Raw genomic sequence first — 21513 nt, forward strand, 5'->3', positions numbered from 1 at the left:
CTTACTTTAAAGAATCTTTGGTGAACTGACATAATCAATCGATCACTTTTTAGGCAATTTTGACATAATGAAAGCAGATGTGTAAAAGTCGTTTCAGTAACTTTTACTCCGCTAACATTACAGTATTATTATATTTAAAGAAATATTGTCGTTCTCGTATGCATTGTCGTAAGAGCTGTAAGTAATTTTGCTTCCAAATAATATTTTAACCAGATGGCGGTTAAGTAAATTTGCTTTACTGTAAACTGAAGTCATTTTTACGTAAGCGCCACTATATCCTAAAATAGCAATCCAACTGTTATGATATGTATTGCTGGACATAGAAAATTAAAAAACAATGTAACCTTACATTGACATCATCTAAATTGGATAATTGGGTAAAAAGTTATGATAAAAAAACGAAAAAATGAAACTTTAAACGGCTTTTTCTCGAAATGGCCTTTTGGCGCTTACGTAATTTTGCCTTTCCAGTGACGATATGATGTATTGATCGCACCCAACAATGTTGTTATATTACTAACATTATAAGTAAAACCTTCAACAATGAAATAATAAGAATCATTCATGAATAGGTAGCCTTAAAGATCTGTGAAACCCTAACTTGTATTCATATTGAGAAGCGCGGAAACATGACAAAATTATATAAATATTATCCTATCATTGTAATTCAAGATGTAAGTAGTGCTGCTTAGAAACCTGTGTTATAAACATAGGACCGTGTTATATTTTTTCATGATTAAACATAAGTATATAGAATCTGCATATCATGTTTTGTAGAAATATATGGTTATGCAAATCTACAATTGATTTTTACTACAGTAAACCCCCGACACTCCATACAACGGCCTTGTTCTAATTGAATTGCCGAACACAGGCGCACTACAACGATAGTTTTGTATGCATGCAACCGTGTGTGTGACGCCTAGAAATATAAGGCCTCAAACTGGATGACAGCGGCAGCGGCGCGGCGGCGGTGCGGGGAGCGGAGCGTTCAAATAGCATTTGTCTTAGCAGACTTATATTGAAGTGTTCTCGATGGCAGCGGCGCGGGGAGCGGGGAACGAGCGGTGTCTCTGCGTTTGAAACTCGCCTTTTTGTTTCCTTTGTTCATTATAAGGATTCAGATCTTCTTTTGTCCATAATAAATCGTACGAAACAAAAGAACTATAATCGAAAATGCGTTGTCGCTGTTTCAACATCGCATTCGTTTGACACACATATACCGCCTCAACACCGCGCGATCTGCCCGCTGGCATCGAGAACGGAACAGCGGCCGCCGCGCCGCTCCCCGCGCCGCTATCGCCGCCGCGCCACTGTCGTTGTCATCCAGTTTGAGGCCTGGTGGCACAGCATCTCTACTTGGTCTGTGTGTGGCACACTGTAAGCAAATATACAATAGAAAGATAAATATCCGAGGAGTAAACTAACAAGAACCCAACGTCTCCATATAAAATCCATGTACTAAGCCGACGCCGAGAGACAGATTCGACAATGGACAGAAAGATTAACATCGCTTTACCCGATACAGGGTCCTCTTAGAAAACCAATCCAATGAAAAGGCAGTATGATCTTCAGCTTTTGCCAGCTTTCAAATTTCTAAACGAATTTATAAACGTCAAACTATTGCTTTGAATTTACGTTCCGTTCCACCTAGAAGTTTATCAGTGACCAGTCCAGAAGACTATTTAAATACCGCAAAGAAGATATTCTATGTATTTGTCTTTATCGCAAACTCTCAAGTTAATAAATTAAGCTATCTCTTTTAATTTATTTTTTCTCATTTTGTAGGTATACTTGACTACTACTTGTCTATCATATGTCATGCTTAATAATGCTTAAACGGAACGTAAAAATTGTGGAATACAAGTGGAATAGCATCACACTTGGTGCACGAAGATGCTTTCTCTTAAAAATACATAAATAAAGCTCGATAGTTCGTAATTTGTAAGAAAATTATGTCTGGCGGTCTCATAGATAAGGTCTACATAGGCTTGGATAACGCTCCAGCCGCATTTGACATAAAAGGACGTATTCTTGGACCCGTGAGTATAGCCTTATTTAACTTATTAGATTTAGCAATAAAGGAGTGAAATTACAGTACTTTTGGGTTTCTATTTCAGAATGGGACTAACCTTGAGTATATAAGATCAGAGACGGGTGTCGTAGCTGTGTTAAAAAGTGAGAAATTCGAGCCTTTACATTTGGCGCTGCACCATCCGAGGTCTGAGGCTTTGGCAGCTGCTCGGTCGCTCGCGTTGAACCTGATAGAGACTATAAGAGCTGAGCTGGCGCAATGGAGTGCGGCGCAGGCCGGGGGACCGCCGCCAGCACTGAATGTGCCCCCGCCGACGCTTACGACGACTAGTGCACCGCCGCCTATACCCCCGCCCGTCGCAAGCGTCGCGCTCTCCACACAGTCAACGCTGACATCCACAGCCCATCCGACAGTAATTCCTCCAGTGGTCAGCGTGGCAGCCAGCACTCCCCTCATGACGGTCCGGCAACCAACAGTGTTACAGCTCCTTCCACAACAGCAGTATGTCTTGAATCAAGAAAATGGGCAGCTAATACCTATAGTACAACCAGGAGTTCAAGTCTCCAATACAAACTTCACATCCCTGCCTATAGCTCAGCCACTGGGCACACTGCAACAGCCTAATTTTGGAACTCAAATTGTGGACATATCTAATATGCAGCCTGTAAATGTTACACAGTTTCGGTTAAGTGGGGTTCCATCTTCAATGTCTATGATATTGCCAAATGGACTGACAATTCCTCAAGGTAGTCTAAATGCTGCGGACACTACAGTCAGCTCTGCAACATCAACCCCTGTGGTGTGTGCGGCTCCAAGTACAAATTCATCACAGAAAATCTTCTACAGCACAGAGAAAGATAAAGAAATCAAGTATCACATACAAGGGGCTGATACTGTACAATGGACAGTGCCGGGGTCCCAAACTATGATACTACCTTATCAAGCTCTCCAGGATTTGACATCAAATCAATCAGGGCTAACTAATTTACAACCACAGCAGTTTGTTTCTGTAAGTATTATGTTTACTAATTATTTAACAGCACGCTTTATAAACCAACCTTAAAATTCTGTCTTTTGTTAGAAGTAAAGCAATCAATGTCACTATCTTCCATAATATTTAGTGCCCAAGAAGATCCATTCTTTTGAAACTCTTAACCCAATTGCTGGTGTCCTACAGCATGGTTGCTAACAGGTTTGGATGGCAACCATTCCATATGCCTTTTGTTGGGTCTTGATAACAAATGATAGACCAGAAGGTCTAAACCCTTATATCAGATAGATACCTGTATATAAATAAATAATTCCTTGAAGATAGAAAGAAAGATCGTTGCACTAAATAAACCTTTGGACCTTACAGATAGCTCCAGCAGGTGGTCTTCCACAATCCTTACCACTATCTGCGGCTCAATTGCAACAACTGCAAGCCACTGGGACTATTATGCAGCTAAATCAAAAGGTAATTAAAAATCAAATTATATATTCTTAAAACTTTGGATTGCAAAGTTGTTTGCAAAGAATGTAAACTACAACTAAGTGAAAGCTGTTGTCCTACTATCTTTTTTCAGTGCCATCAGATATCTGATAAAAAAAATATAACAAAAAATCTGCTACAAATGGAAACCATTTTCAATATAACAATAAGTGTCTTGTATTCTGTACTATCAACGTACAGTCATTAAGTGATATATTCAATGTAATGTTTTTCTCCCAACAGCCTTTAGTAAGCAGTGCCTCGCTAATAAATATAATATCAACCGGACAAGCATCTTCGCCACAGATTATATCAGTGAGCATTAGTGTTTCAATGTCGTGCTGTACTTCCACTAATATCCTATTTCTGTTATCAACCTTAAATATTATTAACATTTAGTTTCTGTTCATACATACTCCCAGAAAATGGTGGCGGGCTCACTAAAAATTTCTTTTTTCAAAAAACTGACTTTTTTGAATCATTTCATAATTTTCTTCTTATATATATCATGGTGACGCTGGAGTTTGTTGATGAGTACTTTCGTGCCGTCAACTTCATTATTATGAGTTCTTTTTTAATTGGTACTCTTCGTGATTTATATCTCCACACATAGTTGGAATAAAGCTTTCTTATGCTTCTACTTTCAGTTCATTTAGTCAACTTTATGTAAAGTTTGTAGATTTAAAAGGTTTTTGGCCTTTTTCCATTATTTTCCCATTAATTTTGCTTTAGGTGTCATGTTGTAGATTTCTTATTTCACTGTACCATTTTTGGAATATTAACCTTGGACTGAATAAGATTTATATTGATAGTTTAAGCTGTAATACTTCTGATTTCAGAGTTCAAATCCTAAGAATGTGAGTGGACAAGAGGGTAGAGGACAAAAACGGCTCTCTGATGGCACTCCAAGCCAATTGCAACTACGCCCTATTGCTCCAGCGGGGTAAGTTGTAGTACTCTTGTTTGTATATGAATAACTGGTTTTCAACCGTGTCTTAATCGTTTTTCTTTCAGCTACGGAGACTATGTTAGGAAGAATGTCATAAAATACTTAAATTGTCTGTATTAATCAAACAATGCATGACTTTATGACAATGATAGTCATGTCATGAATAGTCTGAAACTTGTCTGAAACAGACATATGAATAAACATTTTTATAGCACATTGTATGACCTTCTTCCCAGCGAATATTTGCAGAAATAGAAAAGAAATGATCAAAAACATTAAATTAACTATATTGTACCCAAGGTAAAAGAGCAATTGGCGTTATTTGACAACATTTCTAATTCTGCATATATCTGACTCCACTACGATGCAGTGGAAGAAACTTTCAGAAGACTGGCGCTGAAATACTAAGATACCTCCTAAATCAAAAAAGCCTTAGTAATATGTAACGATTGTTGCACAGCTATGTCGTAAACTGAAAACAATTATTCTTAAAACATAAACAGAGAAGGTAATTACTATTTGGAGAAGAATTTATCTGTCTAGTGTAGATATTTATGAAAACGATACAATTCCTTTTCAATTTCTTGTCATTTAATTATAGTGTGTATACAAAAAAAAAACATAGTCGAATAGCTATGAAACAATCGGCAAAATTATAGCAAAACAAAGTCGACGAGAAATAGCAGCATGTTGGACCTAACGAAGGCATTCGATAAAATCACTCACGAAAAACAGTGCCTTAGGGTACTATGTGTATTAACGTTTCTCCCTTGTGTGTATATTGAACGGGTGTGATGCTGCAGGTCGCATGTAAGCCAGGACAAGAGTTCCACGCGAGAATCAAGATCGTGGACTCCGGCATCAGGTACACAAGTCTCGCTTTTGTGAAGCGAACGTCGCTTTACGGACGTTTCACTAAGCATTATTGTAAAATGGATACCTGTAAATATGAAATTCGTGTGCTAAAATCGTTTTATAATTCCCTCAAAACGTTTTTGACTGATTCTATTACGTAGTAAAAAAACTCTTCTGCAAAGTGACGTTTAAACGTTTGTGAATTGAAAGAGAAAGCTAGTAAAGACATAATTACAGGTATCCAGATAAATTCTTATGAAACCTATCTTGGAGTGGTAACAAATGATTTATTCAACGCGTCCTTAGGCTGGGTTTCATTTTGATTTATCTTTATGTAGTGGAATTTGCATTTGTAAAACCCTAACATTTACTTCGCATTCGGCGTAGAAATGTTGCGTAATTTAACCATACTAATTGTTGTCGTAGATGCTTTAGCGATGCGTCTTTAAAACCGATTTATCTGCGGACTTTAGAACATAAATATGAAGCGTAGTTTGTAATTGTAATATTATATTAGCAGCAGATATCGATGGTTGGCTGATAGCAAGTGTATGAAGTGTACGAGTGTCAAGCAGCAGAATATCTCCGACAAATACATTCAGAAAAATTGCAGATAATTTAGAAAATATCAGCATCTGGCTAGCTTAAATATTTTTTATTTCAGTTTCTATGTTGTACGAGATATACACATTGTCTAACGAAAACGTCTTATATAGGTACTTCAAAGGAAAGGCGCGAGTTACAGAACAACAGATCAGAGTTTGACTTTGCATGATCCTAATTAATCTTATTCTGTCCAGATTTCTATTTCTTTATTTTACATTGTTTTTTTTTTCTATTTCTGTTCTCTAATTATTTCTGTAATCTTTTAATTATCTAATTAATTATCTTTCCTTTTTCTTTCATCTATTGCTTTGCTATTTTGTAGATTAGTGTAGATATCTTATTTCCTAAACAGAAACCATTCGTGCCAGTTAAAACGACGTCGCATGAAATATATGCAGCATTTTTACCGTACCTATAATATTTGCAGGTGTATTCATAGTCGCTAGTGGACCGCAGAATGTTTTATTTAAGATAACCGCAATTAATTTAATACCATAACACAAACATATCATAAGTAGCCTGTATGCGCCCCGACTCCCACTGCTGGACACAGGCCTCGCTTCAACCAACCGATGGGAGCATACTCCACCACGCTGATCCAGTGCGAGTTGGCGAAATTAATACCATACATCCTATTTTACAGTCGGGCTTACTTCTAGGAACTCTCATCTTTATACTGTATCAGCGATTGTTAACACGACTAGAATTCTTTGTAACTTTACTAGTGTATATTTATTGCTGCTAGTATACAACTTTCTTTTTAAACCAGGATATTCAGTATATCCCCGAGCTGCTTTATCTTTCTATTTCTCCTTCTCTATTTGCGAGATTTTACCTGCTTTTAATTCCAGCAGCGAAATATTCTTTCAGACAAGCTTTGTATCCAGTTTGTTGAATGCGACCGACGAGAATGATTGTCTTGCAATTTGTTCTGATAAATTAAAGAATGTTATTAGTAGTTCGGATAAGCATTGGCAAAAATAAAATGTTCACGCTTTTAGGACCGGCGTTTTTTGAAGAAATGGCGAGCATACCAGCGGAAAGCGTCCAACTTTGCTCTCATCGCTAGATTATAACATAAACAATTTATCCTCGTCAGTTCAATGGGAAGTCACGTTGCTCCAGTACGAGTTGACTTAGCGGGCTTATTGGATGTAACCTCTAAAATTAAACTCCAACCTTTTTGTTTCCTGTATTAGCATCGTCTACTTTTCTACTATGGTAGAAGCATGAATAAATTCGTTTTCTTTTCAGATCTCTACAGTTGCTAGCAAAATTTTAAAATGAGTTGCTGAACTGGGCAATTCAGGAGTTACATTTTATTCCTTTTTTAGCTGCTGAGTTTTCTACAATATGTAGATGTTCTCTTGATCACGTTAAGCGTAATTTTCCTTTGCGACGTTAAAATAAAGGAGCTTCTCCGAGTGGTGTACCTGCGATAACTGCCTAAGTTCCTCCAATTTATTTAGCGTATATACATATTTCAGCCTATTAGCGATAGCGTACCTACAATAGAGGCACCTCCATTTTATCCAGTGTATATATACACTTCAGTCAATCAGCCGAAACATTCCATGTAGGTTAACGAATATTTATTATAGGTATGCCCAAGAGTTTGCCATGTAAACCTTTGATATGAAGAGCAGTAAATCTTTGCAGCACCAAGAAAATGCTGAACATCCATAATAAATCAGCGTATACATAACTCTTCTTCGTTGAAATATTTTAGCAGTTCAAGGCTGGTACTTACGGATCATCGGAGTCATCGGGATTCTCGATTCCTATTTCCCCTGCACTAGAATTATATAGCTTTAAAATGTAGTTTTTACATAGCCTATTCAAGATCCTGTATGCCAGACGGTGTACCACCTGTTAAGGCGGAGATGCAGCTGGATGATGAATAGCACAGACGGATAGCGAAGCAGACGGAGTATTGTTATGCATATAAAACACTACTGTTTTACTACAATTCACGGAAAGCGAGCGGCCACTTCAAATATTTTACATTTCAGAGCTTTTGTATTCTAGAACAACCAGAGGAGCGGATCGCAGTTGCAGCTTGTTTTTGTCATCGTATTAGAGCACCTCTTCTCCAGCTTCTTGAACAGCGAGCATTGTCAAAATATTATCAAAATACCAGAAGATTTTTTGCATGCTAACCTGTCTATATTATGGTGTCCAAATGGGTCCAGAGGACATGTTAAGGATTGCATTATTACCATGATAGATATAGCAAAAGCGTAAGCACCAACGTAACTACATTAACATAATAAGCGTTTCAAATTGGGCGTAGTTTAGGAATTGCGTAGCATTGCTGTACTATTTTGGATAATATAAACTTCAGAATTGCCGCAAAAGCGTCACACCGCATGCAGTTTTAGCGATTTAGTTACTGCGTCAAAAGCTTAGATTTTTATAGAAAAGGTCAAGTGATAATTTCCAAAAAATATCTTCTGTAAGACGTTACGAAGAATTCGTCATCTATCTACTGAAGATAATATAATTCACTACATTCTATTTATATAGAGCAGCTCGGACCTCTGGTGAACCGGAGTCTTTCTACCACCTACCTGCTATCATTCGTCTACAAAATGCACCAGCCAGCTAGAGCGAGTCAAAGATATAGAATATGGCTTTAGTATCCGCTCGACAGATAAGCAAGGAGTTCTCAAGAAGAAAAAATATAACTGGGTCCTACTAGGCGGAAAGTCTTCAGCTACATCGTTTCTAATGCGTCAGCGCCCTGCATGCACTTTTTTAATTGTTTTAACTTTTAATTTTATTTCCCAGCATAGCTAATCAATGTGGAAATGAAGAAACGACCTTTACATCTGTTTTCCAAAAACTTCTAATCTTACCAATTCCCTTGCAGAACATACACCTGAAACAACCACAGTTTGGACTCCACACTACATGAGAGCAATGCGTAATGCCTTTATATTTATTTAGCGTAAACTGCCGAGCGTAGATTTCATATTCTGCTGTTCAAAATACGGTTACTACAAATGTTGATGGTTTCAGGTAGGGACAATACTGTGGTCAGTATGGGAATGAAGATCAATCCTGCTCATGGCACAATCATCCATGTGTCTTCAGGGCAGCAGACCAAGTAAGTTAAAAAAATACACTTATACTATTTGCGCCATGACAGCAGCACGGAGACAGCGAGCATTGGTACTAAATCTAGTAAAATAAAAACTTAACGCTAAAATGTACGGAAGGAACTAAACATGGTAATAATAACAATTATGTGTGACTAATATAGCCTATTCATTTCAGTGTGTCAGCATCAGGAATGACGCAAGACGGCACGGGAATGTACATCCGGCAAATAGACCGGAACGCGATACAGATCCAATCCAGCAAGGACGGACTCAAGCAAGAACTGACCGCAAACAAAGTACAAAGCACGGCGCAGAACGTCCAGATGATCACCGTCCCGCAAGGCATGACCGTCCTGCAGAATCCTTTGAACATAAGCCAAATGCCCGTCCTAGGGCAGCATAACAGTCAAGTCTACATGATACCCGCAAACCATCCCAATTTAGTCCAAGGAGGATTACCCCCAGGATTATTAGGCCAGCAAGTCTTACAACCCGGACAAAACGTAACCGTCATGCAACCCAACCAACTGGGCATGCCCGGAGGGGTCCAATACAACGTTCCTATCATGCCAATGAATGTTCCACCGAATTCCCAATACATGCACGGAGGGATCAATCTGAACACGCAGCTATCCGCGCAGCAATTGAACGCAGCTTTAGCGGGGCAGCAACTAACGAATCCTAACTTGGGAACTATACCGATAGTCCAAGCCCCGCCCCCCTCGTCGCCAATGTCGAACCCACCACAAATACCGATAACCCAACCGCCGCCAGTACAGCAAATAGTCCCACAAAATTCATTCGTGACGCCAATGTCGCAGTGCGCTGCAATGCCGCCACAGTACATGGTGCCACCTAATTCTGGAACATTAACAGTACCAGGTAGTAATCCTAATGTTCCTAACGTCCAGTACAACATGCAGACAAGTCAGAACACAAACAGTGCCAATAACGGTAACGGACAGACCAATACAACAAGTGAAACTGATACTTCCAATACAGCGACAAATCAAACTAACTACATCACGTCATCGTCACAAGACAATAATGGATATTTGCCAGCGCAGGCGACGCAAAATAACGGGCAGCAGAGTTTCACGGCGGATGGAAGTAGTCCGCAGACTGCAAGCTTCACTCCGAGCCAGCCTGTCACGCAACCCAACTACGGAACGAATGGTAATCAGAACGGGTCGTACGCGACCCAAACGACAACGACGCAGCCGCCAACAGGGTACAATCCCACCAACGGATCCAGCCAAACATCCGCTCAGAACTACGGAAACGGGGCCGCTTCTAACTCCCAAAATACATCGCAAACAAATTTCTCGCCGTCATCGACTCCAGCTCCTAACCAGTCGTATCCTAGCATGCCTAACGTAGCGTACCCGCCAACTCAAAACCCTCAGAATCCGTACCCGAACGCGACTGGTCAGAACATGGCAGCTTATGCGAACAACCAGTACCAATACACGAGTAGGCCGTGGTTCAGGCCGCGGTACGGGTCTCCTCAGGGGTCCCCATACAACTCCGGGGGAGTCCCACCGAATGGCCCGCCCATGCCAGTACCTCCTCCTTCAGGCAACTATAATTATTGGCAGGACAGCTGACTGGAGGAGTAATTTTAGAGTTATTAAAGCTCTAGCTTTATTTTAATAAAGCTGTTTTTCCTCTATGATATCTGGACCTCGAAGATTGAATAATGAATGCATAGATGGGAAGATGCGATATGTACCTACCTCTAATATTTAACTTACCTTTATAGTTTCGATTCTCTTCCTTCTTAATTCATAGTTTAAGGTCTCATCCTGTTTTTCTGTTGTAATTTCCCATGGCTACTACTAGATACTTTTGTACTTACTTTACCTGTATCATCTTCCATCATGCCCACTTATTAGATGCTTTACTTAGGTTGTAAGATAGAAATAAGAGAGATAGTGGTGCTAATTTCTGTAGACACCATCTAATTTTAAGTTATACCTATCATTTTCTTATCCGCCGAAAAGGAAGGGATTGACGACTGTTAATTTTAAAATAAATGAATGAATGAATATACCGGGCGAATTAAATAGGCATCTCGCTGATATGCAACCCGTTTGATGTGTACTGTCAATTTAAGTCTCTCATTTTTTCATTTTTCATTAGCCAATGTAAAATTTTTAGAGGGTGTTTTAGATTTCTGCCTAAAATTGACGTGACGTACATTTTATGGTTGTAGATTACCCGTACCTTTCTTTTTAGGCGGATAAGAAAATGACAGGTATAACTTAAAATTATACGGTGTCTACTTGAATTGGCACCATTTTATAATTATAAATAACAAATTACATTTATGAAATGTATAAAGAAAACTATTATGAAATACAATGACCATTACTGTAATTTCGTAAGGAACCTTTTATTTTTCTCTATTGAAAGATCCCTATTTTACGTTTAAAAGTTTGCATAGAGCATCACGAATCACGGACCTCCGCGGAGCTATAGGTTTTTCGTCTTTTCTTATATTTTGAACTTGACATTCAAACGTCAACAGTGCGTCAAAAGCAAACCAAACCGTTGATTTTCGAAACAAAAACTAAACATTTCTCTAATCCTTATTCACCTTCTTCTATCGTGTGGGTTGTGAGGTGGATTACCAACCCCATCAACCTTGGTGTCAGGGTCATCAGACCTATACAAAGAGAACCACGTTTACAAAGAGAAATATTACTTTACATCATATCAATCCAAAAACGATGAACGCAGAAAACCGTTACCCAGTGACCGCTTCGCTGTTCATGCTTCGGGAAATAAAACATCGTCAGGAAAGGGTCAATCGGGGTTACCAGCTGTTGAAGCGGAAGGCCGAAGCTCTACGCATCAAAGGGCGTCAAGCGGCGGCAGAATTGGCGGCGACGCAAGGAGTACTAGGGCATACATTGCGGGAAGCGTACATATCTCTCGCTGCTGTAAAGTTCACTAACGGAGAAAGCAATGCTATGGTGCTTGAAAACATTGGAGAGGTAAATTAGACCAGTGCTTTTTGAGCAATCTGTGATACTTTACAACGATGGGAATGGAAGAAGCGAAAGTAGTGTAACCCGCATTTATTGAAATTATATCCTAAGGTATACCGGTAGGTAATTGGAAGAAATTGCCGGTGCTTACACATATGTATTTCTACCAGAGTACTTCTCCCAGGGGAAATAGATTTCCATTAATTTCTACTACATTGACATTATAAAGCATGTTGTATTAGAGCAGTAGAAATGAATGGAAATCTATTTCCCCTGGGAGAAATACTTTGGTAGAAATAGGTGGAAGCACCGGAAATAGCTACCTTAGCAATAAGGCCGCTTTTTGTACCAATTGTTTACATGTGATTGTTTATGTAATCTATTTCCTTTGTGTGCAATGAAGAGTCATTGTATTGTAAGTACTAGGATTGTTGCAAGGAATAACGAGTATCTGGTCTTTGCCATTAACTAGCTGCTGCTATAGGAATTGAATCCATTGCATACCTATAACCTTAGTTCTTCAATCCAAAAAATATCACACATTCTAACGAACAGGCGCAGGTTCGAGTTCAAAGGATCTCTGAGAACATTTCTGGCGTGTCCACCGTGTCTCTACAAGCAATAGAAGACCCAACTGCAAGCGACTCTCTACGCTACGCCGGCCTTGGAGCTGGGGGCCATAGGACCAGCGAGGCGAAGAGAGCCTTCCGAGAAGCCGTTCGAATACTCATCAAGTTTGCCTCCTTGAGAAACACATGTATATTGCTTGATGAAGCTATTAAGTCTACTCTCAGGTAATGCCCTGTGGGGAACTTCAGGATAGTGAAGTGGGTAATAAGATATCAAAGTAAATAAAGAGATCGAGTTCAATGACTCGTTTGTGGACCCGTATATCCAGTAGAGTAATGTAATTTGATTGATGATACATTACGTACCCACACCTTACCGAGCTTTCTGTTAGATCAACGTGATAGGTGGTGAGCCGTATCGCCGTCTATAAACCAACTGTGTTAGTGAAAAACTTCACTTAAGACATTAATTTATATCATTGGTGCAAGTCCGGTACCGGAATCCAAACCGACGCACCCCGGTTGAGAAGCAAGCCGGTGTACTACATAATCACAGTGACTAGGTATAATTGATTGATAACGGCCTTCGTGGTCCAGTGGTTTGAGCGTTGGGCTCACGATCCGGAGGTCCCGGGTTCAAATCCCGGTGAGGACACATCATGAAAATCACTTTGTGATCTCTAGTTTGGTTATAGGACATTACCGGCTAATCACCTGGTTGTCCGAAAGAAAGATGATCCGTGCTTCGGAAGGTACATTAAGCCGTTGGTCCCGGTTACTAATACTTGCTTATGTAAGTTAGTAGTCGTTACAAGAGCCATGTCAGGAGTCTTTGGCGGCTCAATAGTAACCCTGACACCAAGGTTGATGGGGTTGGTAATCCACCTCACAACCCACACGATAGATGAAGATTAATTGATAGGTGCTTTTGTTATTTACTCCTTAGGTAATTGATTTTTACCGTAGATAGGTTACCTACTCGTATATATTCGATAATTTCAGAAAGGTTAACGGCATTGAGAAAGTAATCATGCCGAAACTGCACAATACTGAAACTTATATTCTCATGGAAATGGACGAAAGGGTAAATTATACTTTGATTTCATAGCCATAACTTTAGGTAGACAGGCGTCTTTGGGAGCTGTCCTGAAAGATCAAATTAGTCTACTTAATTCTCTGCTAGAAGTGTTAAGTATCATGAAAAGCAGAACTTCCAACGCCAAACGTAGTGCCTATTTTCTTTCAACTTATAAAGCCTTTAGGTATTTTATCGTGATCTTTACTGTATCATACTCCTGCTCTCATTTAAGTGGAGTCGACAGAACATGTATTCATCTCTGCTAGTATCATCATCTCAGGCCTTTACATCTTTATCAGACGATTCAAACAGAGTTTCTGTGGCAGCTTTTAAAATGGCTGTAAAGTCCAATGCGAGAGCGACAGTAGCGGCCGCACGACTGGCATTGTAGTTGAGGGTTATTAGATGGTATAGGTGGTGGTGGTGGTGGTTATCCGAAAAAGTAAGTTGATTCCGTGCTTCGGAGGGCACGTTAAGCCGTTGGTCCCGGCTATTAGCCGTAAAAACACCTCCACCAACCCGCAGTGGAGCAGCGTGGTGGAGTATGCTCCATACCCTCTCCGGTTGATTGAGAGGAGGCCTGTGCCCAGCAGTGGGACGTATATAGGCTATTTATGTTATGTTATGTTATGTATAGGTGGTAAATCGGCCCTCTCACTTCTGTGTCGCCTCTCGCGCTTGTCGGCTAGAATCTGGAACCAGGTTTTATCGTGTGTTTTGCACCCATCGGCCAAAGGCCAAAGACGTCCTCCACTTATTCCGGTCACTGGCCAGGTCCTCCCATTTATCGGGGCTGATCTTAAAAGCAAGCATGTCATGCTTTGTGCAGTCTTTAAATCGCAACAAATTCTATCTGTTAGTATCAGTACTAACACATTTATACACATAGGTATATATCCTTATACACACAATCCATTCACATTTTCTTGAGTTATCCCCTACCCCTACATATTTCTATCCATATTCATACTCAATCACTTTCCTCGTAATATGCCTATCATCCCTCCTCATTACATGGCCATACCATCCTAACAGGTACTTACACATTTCATACACATATCCTTACACAATCCATTCCCATTTTCTTGAGTCATTCCCTACCTCTACATAATTATATCTACTTATTCATATTCACACTCATTACTTTCTTCGTATTAATATCCCTCGAGTTTCGGTCCTTGATTAAGCACGTCTACCACTTCTCACGTGGGTGGTTGTAAGCCGTAGATATATTGTAATCTACCTAATGCTACTTTGTCTTATCAATATTATCGTATTTAGGAGAGAGAAGAGTTCCATAGACTAAAGATGGTGAAAGCCAAAAAGGTTCGTACTCAAGCCCTGACGACCTGCCGACAGGAAATGTCCGCGTTGGCCACTATTGATGAAGGAGCTATTAGTGGTAATTATTTTGTTAACTATATTTTGTTAAGTAAGTATAGACATAGAATAAGGAAGGCGTGTGGTATAGATCAAATATATGAGGTGTACGCAGTTTTGGGTCTAAGGAGGGCAAATCAGGCCTAGGCCCTTAGAAGTTTGGGCGTTCGTACATTCTGTCAGACATAAGAACGCAAGTGTGTTAGGCCACTACTGTACTCACGTGACGATTTTGTCGCCGTGTCACACACTCCTTACAAAACACCTCGTTTTACACAGACACCATACATTGACGTTGTACACACACAACTGCGTGCAAGATGTCTACTGCTTACGATTGAAGACTAAAGTAAGACCGAGGGGGGTGAAGTAAACGTACCTTAGACGCTGGTGGGGAGCAGAGAGTTGCCATTCTAATGTAGTATTATTCCATATTCTATGGCGGTGCATCACGCGGTTTTTATATTCGTGTGTTTGCTTGTCAATGCGACCTTGCTTACCGCGTGATGTCAGGTGAAGCTTTATAGCAAGCGGTTAAATTGCTTACGAGTATACTTATTAGGGCAGTGATATTATAGTCGAAGGCAGTTGTCCGACCGGAAACTACGAACGAGTAGAACTAGAAACGAGTACGCGAGCAGAGTGAAGCGAGTAACGTGTGTAGTCCCGGTAGTTTTATCGCTGGTTTGTAAGCAAGTGATTGAGGGCAACGGACTATTATTCGCATCACTCAAGCTGTACTGTAGTCAAATGACCGCTAATTAAGCAAGCATAGCTGAACGAGTACCCATTATCTTTGATTCACTCTTGTCTCTTAGCGTCAACCTAGTGGAGCAAGTCCTCGCCGGCAGTGTGAGCAGTCAGCGAGCAACTATTTAATAATGCATCTCTTGTTCACACAGAATGTATTCTATTGTTGGTTTCTTGAGCGAGAAAATGGCCTCGTCCGCGGCGGTGGGACAACTGCCTAACGACAATCCTTCTTTTCAGATTCACAACCCTTCGATGATCCGTTTAAGCAGTCGATAGAATGTCTAACTGCGTACTTAAATCCGTGCCATACTGCACTGTCCTCTTCTAGGACGGAGTCCTCTGGAGATTACAAGCCAGCTTGCCTTCCCCACAACTGGGACGATGATGATTTGCTGTTTTAAAACGGATTTGCGTATATCTTTTCATAAGCTTATGTGGAAAGGGATTCCAACGATGTCCAACGTGAAACTTTTCAAACTTTGCAGCGACCCTAATGAAAAAAACCTGATGTGGGTGAATCAACCGGAGGGGGTATGGAGCATACTCCACCACGCTGCTCCAATGCGGGTTGGTGGAGGTGTTTTTACGGCTAATAGCCGGGACCAACCGCTTAACATGCCCTCCGAAGCACGGAATTATCTTACTTTTTCGGACAATCAGGTGATTCAAGCCAGTGATTTCGACAATGTCCCCATCGGGAATCGAACCCGGACCTCCAGATCGTGAGCTTAACGCCCTAACCACTAGACCACGGAGGCTGTTGTTACCTACTTGTTTTTTGTTGTGATAATTACATGTTTCTTTTTTATTTTGAATAGGTACTTATCTATTAGCAATAAAAAAATGAAATTAACGCAATTAATAGTTTTATTCAAAAGAAACTATTATAAATTAACAAAAATGTTTGGAGTTAAAGGACCCAGCCGTCATCGAGACGTTCTTCCATGGGTCTCGTGAAGTACTGGCATCTTCGAAATTTCTCCAGTATTTCACCCTGAAGGCAAAATTTAAAAACTTTTTTTAAGAAATCTGTCATGCTACAAAAACTAACTACGCACAAGAGTGCAAAAAGCAAAAGATCTTGCGCAATACTAATAAATTATAGGATTAAGCAAATAGGCTAATTTCCAACTAGTCAAATCAGCTACTTTCTACTAAATGTCAAAACGCGAAATTACTATGGAATTTGTACGAAAAAAGCAACCTGTGACGTCATAGGAAAACGTGACAAAATGTCGCGCTATTATTACATTTCTCGTTTTTATAATTCATTAATAAGTGAAATCAAATCAAATATACTTTATAGCACACAACATACAAAACAAATTAACACAGATGATGATAGATACAGTACAATCTGGCGGCCTAAACAGAAAAAAGAAAACGTTTCTTGTCACCTATAGTTCTGTATTTTTTTTTTTAATAATCTGAATTTAATAATTTATCTTTGACCTAGGAAACCCAATTCTACTAAGCAATTCGGTTGTGCTTCTATGCCGTTCTGGGAGCAAATAAAAAACGTAGAACACGTTCAGCTGCTTGTCTTCCATGTCGTAAAATCCGACAGAGGGATTGTGTCCTATAACATGATGGACTAATGTTATGGGCAATAGGCTGATCCCTTATCACCATAAGGTTCATCATATCCAGCTTACGACATCGTATCAACAGTGGCTGCAAGTTGTCATTGATTACTTGTGGCTCTGCCCGCCCCGTTAGGGATTATGGGTGTGAGTTTATGTATGTAATCAATTCGACCAAAGGTAACTCATTATGAAGAAAGCTCGGAGAAAAGACATTTTCATAGCGACTAGGACTTACTTCTTGTAATATAGGTACTTATTAATTATCAATTGAAAATACATTTTCTGGCTGTAAATATCTGTTTCTGGTAATACCTACCGTATTTGTATAAATGTGCAGGTAAGTACTTGAATAAATGTGCAGGTAGGTACAGTCATGAGCAATAATTATCATGTACCCACTTTAGAACCCTGTCGCACTATCATATTTGTCATTTAATGTGACTTAAGGTTTAATTTGTCAAAAAAGTTAATGTGACATGGTTTCAAAGTGTTTACATATTAGTACTCGTGACCGTACTTGTATAAATGTGCATTACTCACGGGCCCAGTTTTATGTTGTGTCTCGCTGTAAAACGTGATCGCGCTCGACCCAGTGCCGTATAGAGGATATTTTAGATGCATCTGCAATGTAATAATGTTTAGAATTGATCGTTCTTTTTTCGATGGTTTGTCTCAAATGGCATAACTACTAGACAGGACAAATGGGCAGCGCTGAGGGCCCTCACCCGGTACAAAATATAATACAATAAGCCTGAGGGGTGAACCTCTGCTCAGATCGTCTGAAAGGGCAAAATATAACCAATAATAATATGACAGCATCACGCTTGTAGCTACGAAGGTACACCCCATGTCAAGCCAATGAAAGTGGACATTAGGTAATATATTGCAATAAAAATAATTTGCGTGAGTAGCAGGTGGACCACGGAAGAATATGTTTTTTCCCGTGGTCCACCAGGTGGACTAATTAGATGGACCTCGGGAAAGAATGGACCCCATGGTATAACAAAACCAGGTATGCTCAATCCTATAGAAAGCCGCCATTGCTAGCTGTTTGATGACGTAAGTGTTACCACTGCGTTACCATTAAATTGGTATCTCCAACATTCCAAGGACACTAAGTCGTCTGGGCTAACCTTGAAATGTTAGCTGACACTTTTGAGCACACCTGAGTAAAGTCTAGCAAATGACACATGATCTTAATTATCATACGTTTCTATCAGGTGTGACGAGCAAGTTCCTCGGCTCGAAGTTCTCTTTGATATAGTTGGCATCATACTCCGTACAGTACTCGGTGACCGGTTGCGAGGTGGCCAATTCCTCGATCATTTCGTCTAGCATCTGCTCCCAAAAGAAATCCTTCAGCATACGCTTACGAATTCCTGGGGAAATGTAAGGATACACAACGTAAAGAGTGGCAGGGCACAGGCCTCCCCCCAATCTGAACTCTCTACACTGCTTTAGAAGCCAGTATCATCATCATCAGCCGTACGACGCCCGCTGCTGGGCATAGGCCTCCCCCAAGGATCTCCACGACGATCGGAGCCAGTATAAGATGATTTTTATTTGATTTTTGTTTGATCTTTCTCTAAAAAACTTTTTTTTACTGATTTACAAATTGAAATTAAGAATTAGGCGAGGTATATAACAAAGCATTGATGTTTAATATGGTAACAAAGGGTACGACGATTGATCACTCACTTGATATGTGTATAATTTCAAATTCCATAGAAACGTATCCAAATGAAAGTGGTTGTAAGTTGCACGACGTACGACAAATTATTTAATTGAAAACGCCTGATACAAAACAATAGCAAAAGTTCTTACCGACGTCGGGTCGCGCTACGTGAGGCACTTTGTATTTCTCACGCATCTCACTGCCTTGTCCCGGGATCCCGCGACCATCCTGCAGGATCCACTGTCGACTGTAGTTAGCATACTTTCCATAAGCTGAAGGTTCTGGGGGGACTTTAGGATGAAGTTTTATGCGCTCAAGGGGCCTTATTTTCAACGTCTCAGGCTCATCTAGAGGTTCAGGAATGTTTGCCTGCACTCCCTCGCTTATATGAGTTTCTTGCATCATTTTTATCTTGTTTATTATTACGCGAAAATATGTTGTAAAGCCTCCCAAAATTCAATTTGTTTTCCGTTACCGAGGTAATCATTACTTTTTTTTTCATATTCTCGCTATTAGTGTTGGGAATCAATAATCTATAACGATTCTATTCGATATAGTATAATATCGATTCTTTATATAAATTGGTTTAAGTTTAAAAATTATGGAACGATGACAAATGTACTTAGAGACACACCACATAAGCAACATGCCGCTCTATTGGCCCTTTTAATTCGTACCAGTACCAGTCTTCGTTTACACAATTATTCTGCTGAGATTTACAAACTGTCGTATCATAATGTATCGTAAACATACTAAACAAGACTTGTAAATCCAATGAATTTAGTTATAGTTGTCACTGTCAGCTGTCAAAATTTTTGGATGTCAATATTAGAAAAATGGCTGAGGTTCACTTAGCTCGAAAACAAGATTTGCCCCCTCAGGGGGGCTACCAGCCAATTCCATATAAAAGAGTTCCCGCAAAAACATTTTTTAGTGGTATGTGTTAAATTATTTTATTATTACTTGGTTTATAAACATGTTATGTAACTTTATGTATAGGTTATGTTGTCCTCTGGTTTGTATTTAGTTTTCACCACTTTTCTTTAACTTCTAATAGTTTTTATGTAATAGTTTGATTAAAATATACATTTACTGTCATATGTTTCTATTAAAATCCAATTTGCCATAATAGTGGACCCAATTTGTCTTACATAGTATATTACTTAGAAACAAACAAAATTGCAGGATATACTATGTTTGCGGGGTACCTGGGCATGACAGCTGGAGCACTATACCTGTACTATCTGAACTACAAGGAAATTAAGAAGCATGAGATCGAGATGCGGTCGAGCAAGATGGCGATATACCCAATGCTGTTGGCGGAGAGGGACAGGGCTTACCTGAAGCAGCTCCGTAAGAACCGCGACGCGGAGGCTGAACTTATGAAGGATGTGCCTGGATGGGAGGTAAATATGACACTAGCAGTTGCTTTGTTTGTATAATAACATAAATAGCCTATATGCATCAAATGGCTGGGCACAGGCCTCTTCTTTATCAACCGGAGGGAGTATGGAGCATACTCCACCATGCTGCTCCACTGTGGGTTGGTGGAGGTGTTTTTACAGCCAATAGCCAGGACCAACGGCTTAATGTGCCCTCCACAGCACAAAATCATCTTACTTTTTCAGACATTCAGCTGATAAGTCCTTAGCAAACTAAGGATAGTCTCACAAAGTGATTTTGACAATGACCCCATTGGGAAAAGAACCCAAACCTCCAGATTGTGAGCCAAATGCTCTAACCACCAGACCACGGAGGCTGTTATGAATGTTTGCAAACAGACATTGTTTATAATTAGTGTGTTTTTCTTTGGAGTTTCTTGATCTAAGTTTGTTTTTTTATCTTCCAGGTTGGCACATTTTATGGAGAGAGGGTATACAAACTCCTTCCTCCTGACACATTGGTAGAACCGATTTTCCATGAGTACTATGCCCACTCTGAGCCGAAGGAGTGGTTCAGGAGAGCATGCTTGAAGCTGCGTTCTTAAATCATGTGTTAATGGTGATTCTTACTCCCTCTTATCGGAATGTGTAGCTGAAAGCACCTTATTATGCTATACAAAATAAGCCATACAATTTCATGGTATGTTGAAGGAAAAGCATCAAAATCTGGCAAGTTTTGTAGTGCTCAAATAATTCAAACAACAGCTCATTCAAACTCGAACTGTTCTTGACAGAAAAATGGAGATTTTATGCTTAAATATTATTTTTGTGCTGGAAGTTCATTATGTAAGTTACATATCTTGCAAAGAACCACAAGTAAAAAAGCAGAATCCTCACAAATAAAGTAAGAATCACCAGTGCTTTAGTGCAATCTGGCTGCCACATTGTGAATGAACTTTTCATATGTAAGAGCAAGTGAAATCACGTTAATTTATGTAGTTGTTAAGAGTAAATGAATACATGCAGTCGACAAATCTTTGGTTTTTTTTATCAAATAATAAAATTGCGTCATTGTAA

The 21513-nt window shown here is 39.7% G+C and overlaps 4 protein-coding genes across 6 annotated transcripts; 3 read left to right on the forward strand and 1 right to left on the reverse strand.

Annotated features, from left to right (window-relative positions):
• Positions 1-1854: 1854 nt before the first annotated feature.
• Positions 1855-11399, forward strand: LOC126370526 (myb-like protein U). 3 transcript variants are annotated; one of them, XM_050015406.1, is made up of 9 exons: positions 1855-2042; positions 2121-3044; positions 3393-3491; positions 3750-3821; positions 4346-4449; positions 5259-5320; positions 8789-8842; positions 8938-9025; positions 9196-11399. In XM_050015406.1, exons 1-9 carry the CDS (start codon positions 1956-1958, stop codon positions 10625-10627), a joined length of 2922 nt encoding a protein of 973 aa, XP_049871363.1. In that variant the 5' UTR covers positions 1855-1955; the 3' UTR covers positions 10628-11399. The 3 variants fall into 3 exon arrangements, with proteins under 3 accessions (XP_049871363.1, XP_049871364.1, XP_049871365.1); XM_050015407.1 differs by lacking the exon at positions 8789-8842; XM_050015408.1 differs by lacking the exon at positions 3750-3821.
• A 353-nt stretch (positions 11400-11752) lies between these two features.
• Positions 11753-16194, forward strand: LOC126370825 (V-type proton ATPase subunit D-like). Its single transcript, XM_050015848.1, has 5 exons — positions 11753-12019; positions 12569-12807; positions 13585-13666; positions 14942-15062; positions 16031-16194. The coding sequence occupies exons 1-5, from the start codon at positions 11753-11755 to the stop codon at positions 16192-16194; spliced, it is 873 nt and encodes a 290-aa protein (XP_049871805.1).
• A 448-nt stretch (positions 16195-16642) lies between these two features.
• On the reverse strand, positions 16643-19519 carry LOC126370618 (uncharacterized). The gene is made up of 4 exons (XM_050015581.1): positions 19204-19519; positions 18589-18758; positions 17920-18000; positions 16643-16787 (listed from the first exon to the last, which is right to left on the reverse strand). The coding sequence occupies exons 1-4, from the start codon at positions 19457-19459 to the stop codon at positions 16704-16706; spliced, it is 591 nt and encodes a 196-aa protein (XP_049871538.1). The 5' UTR covers positions 19460-19519; the 3' UTR covers positions 16643-16703.
• A 314-nt stretch (positions 19520-19833) lies between these two features.
• On the forward strand, positions 19834-21471 carry LOC126370628 (NADH dehydrogenase [ubiquinone] 1 alpha subcomplex subunit 13). Its single transcript, XM_050015596.1, has 3 exons — positions 19834-19990; positions 20240-20460; positions 20904-21471. Exons 1-3 carry the CDS (start codon positions 19891-19893, stop codon positions 21039-21041), a joined length of 459 nt encoding a protein of 152 aa, XP_049871553.1. The 5' UTR covers positions 19834-19890; the 3' UTR covers positions 21042-21471.
• The last annotated feature ends 42 nt before the right edge of the window (positions 21472-21513 follow it).

The sequence above is a fragment of the Pectinophora gossypiella genome, chromosome 11, assembly GCF_024362695.1.
Source record: "Pectinophora gossypiella chromosome 11, ilPecGoss1.1, whole genome shotgun sequence".
NCBI classification, from domain to species: domain Eukaryota; kingdom Metazoa; phylum Arthropoda; class Insecta; order Lepidoptera; family Gelechiidae; genus Pectinophora; species Pectinophora gossypiella.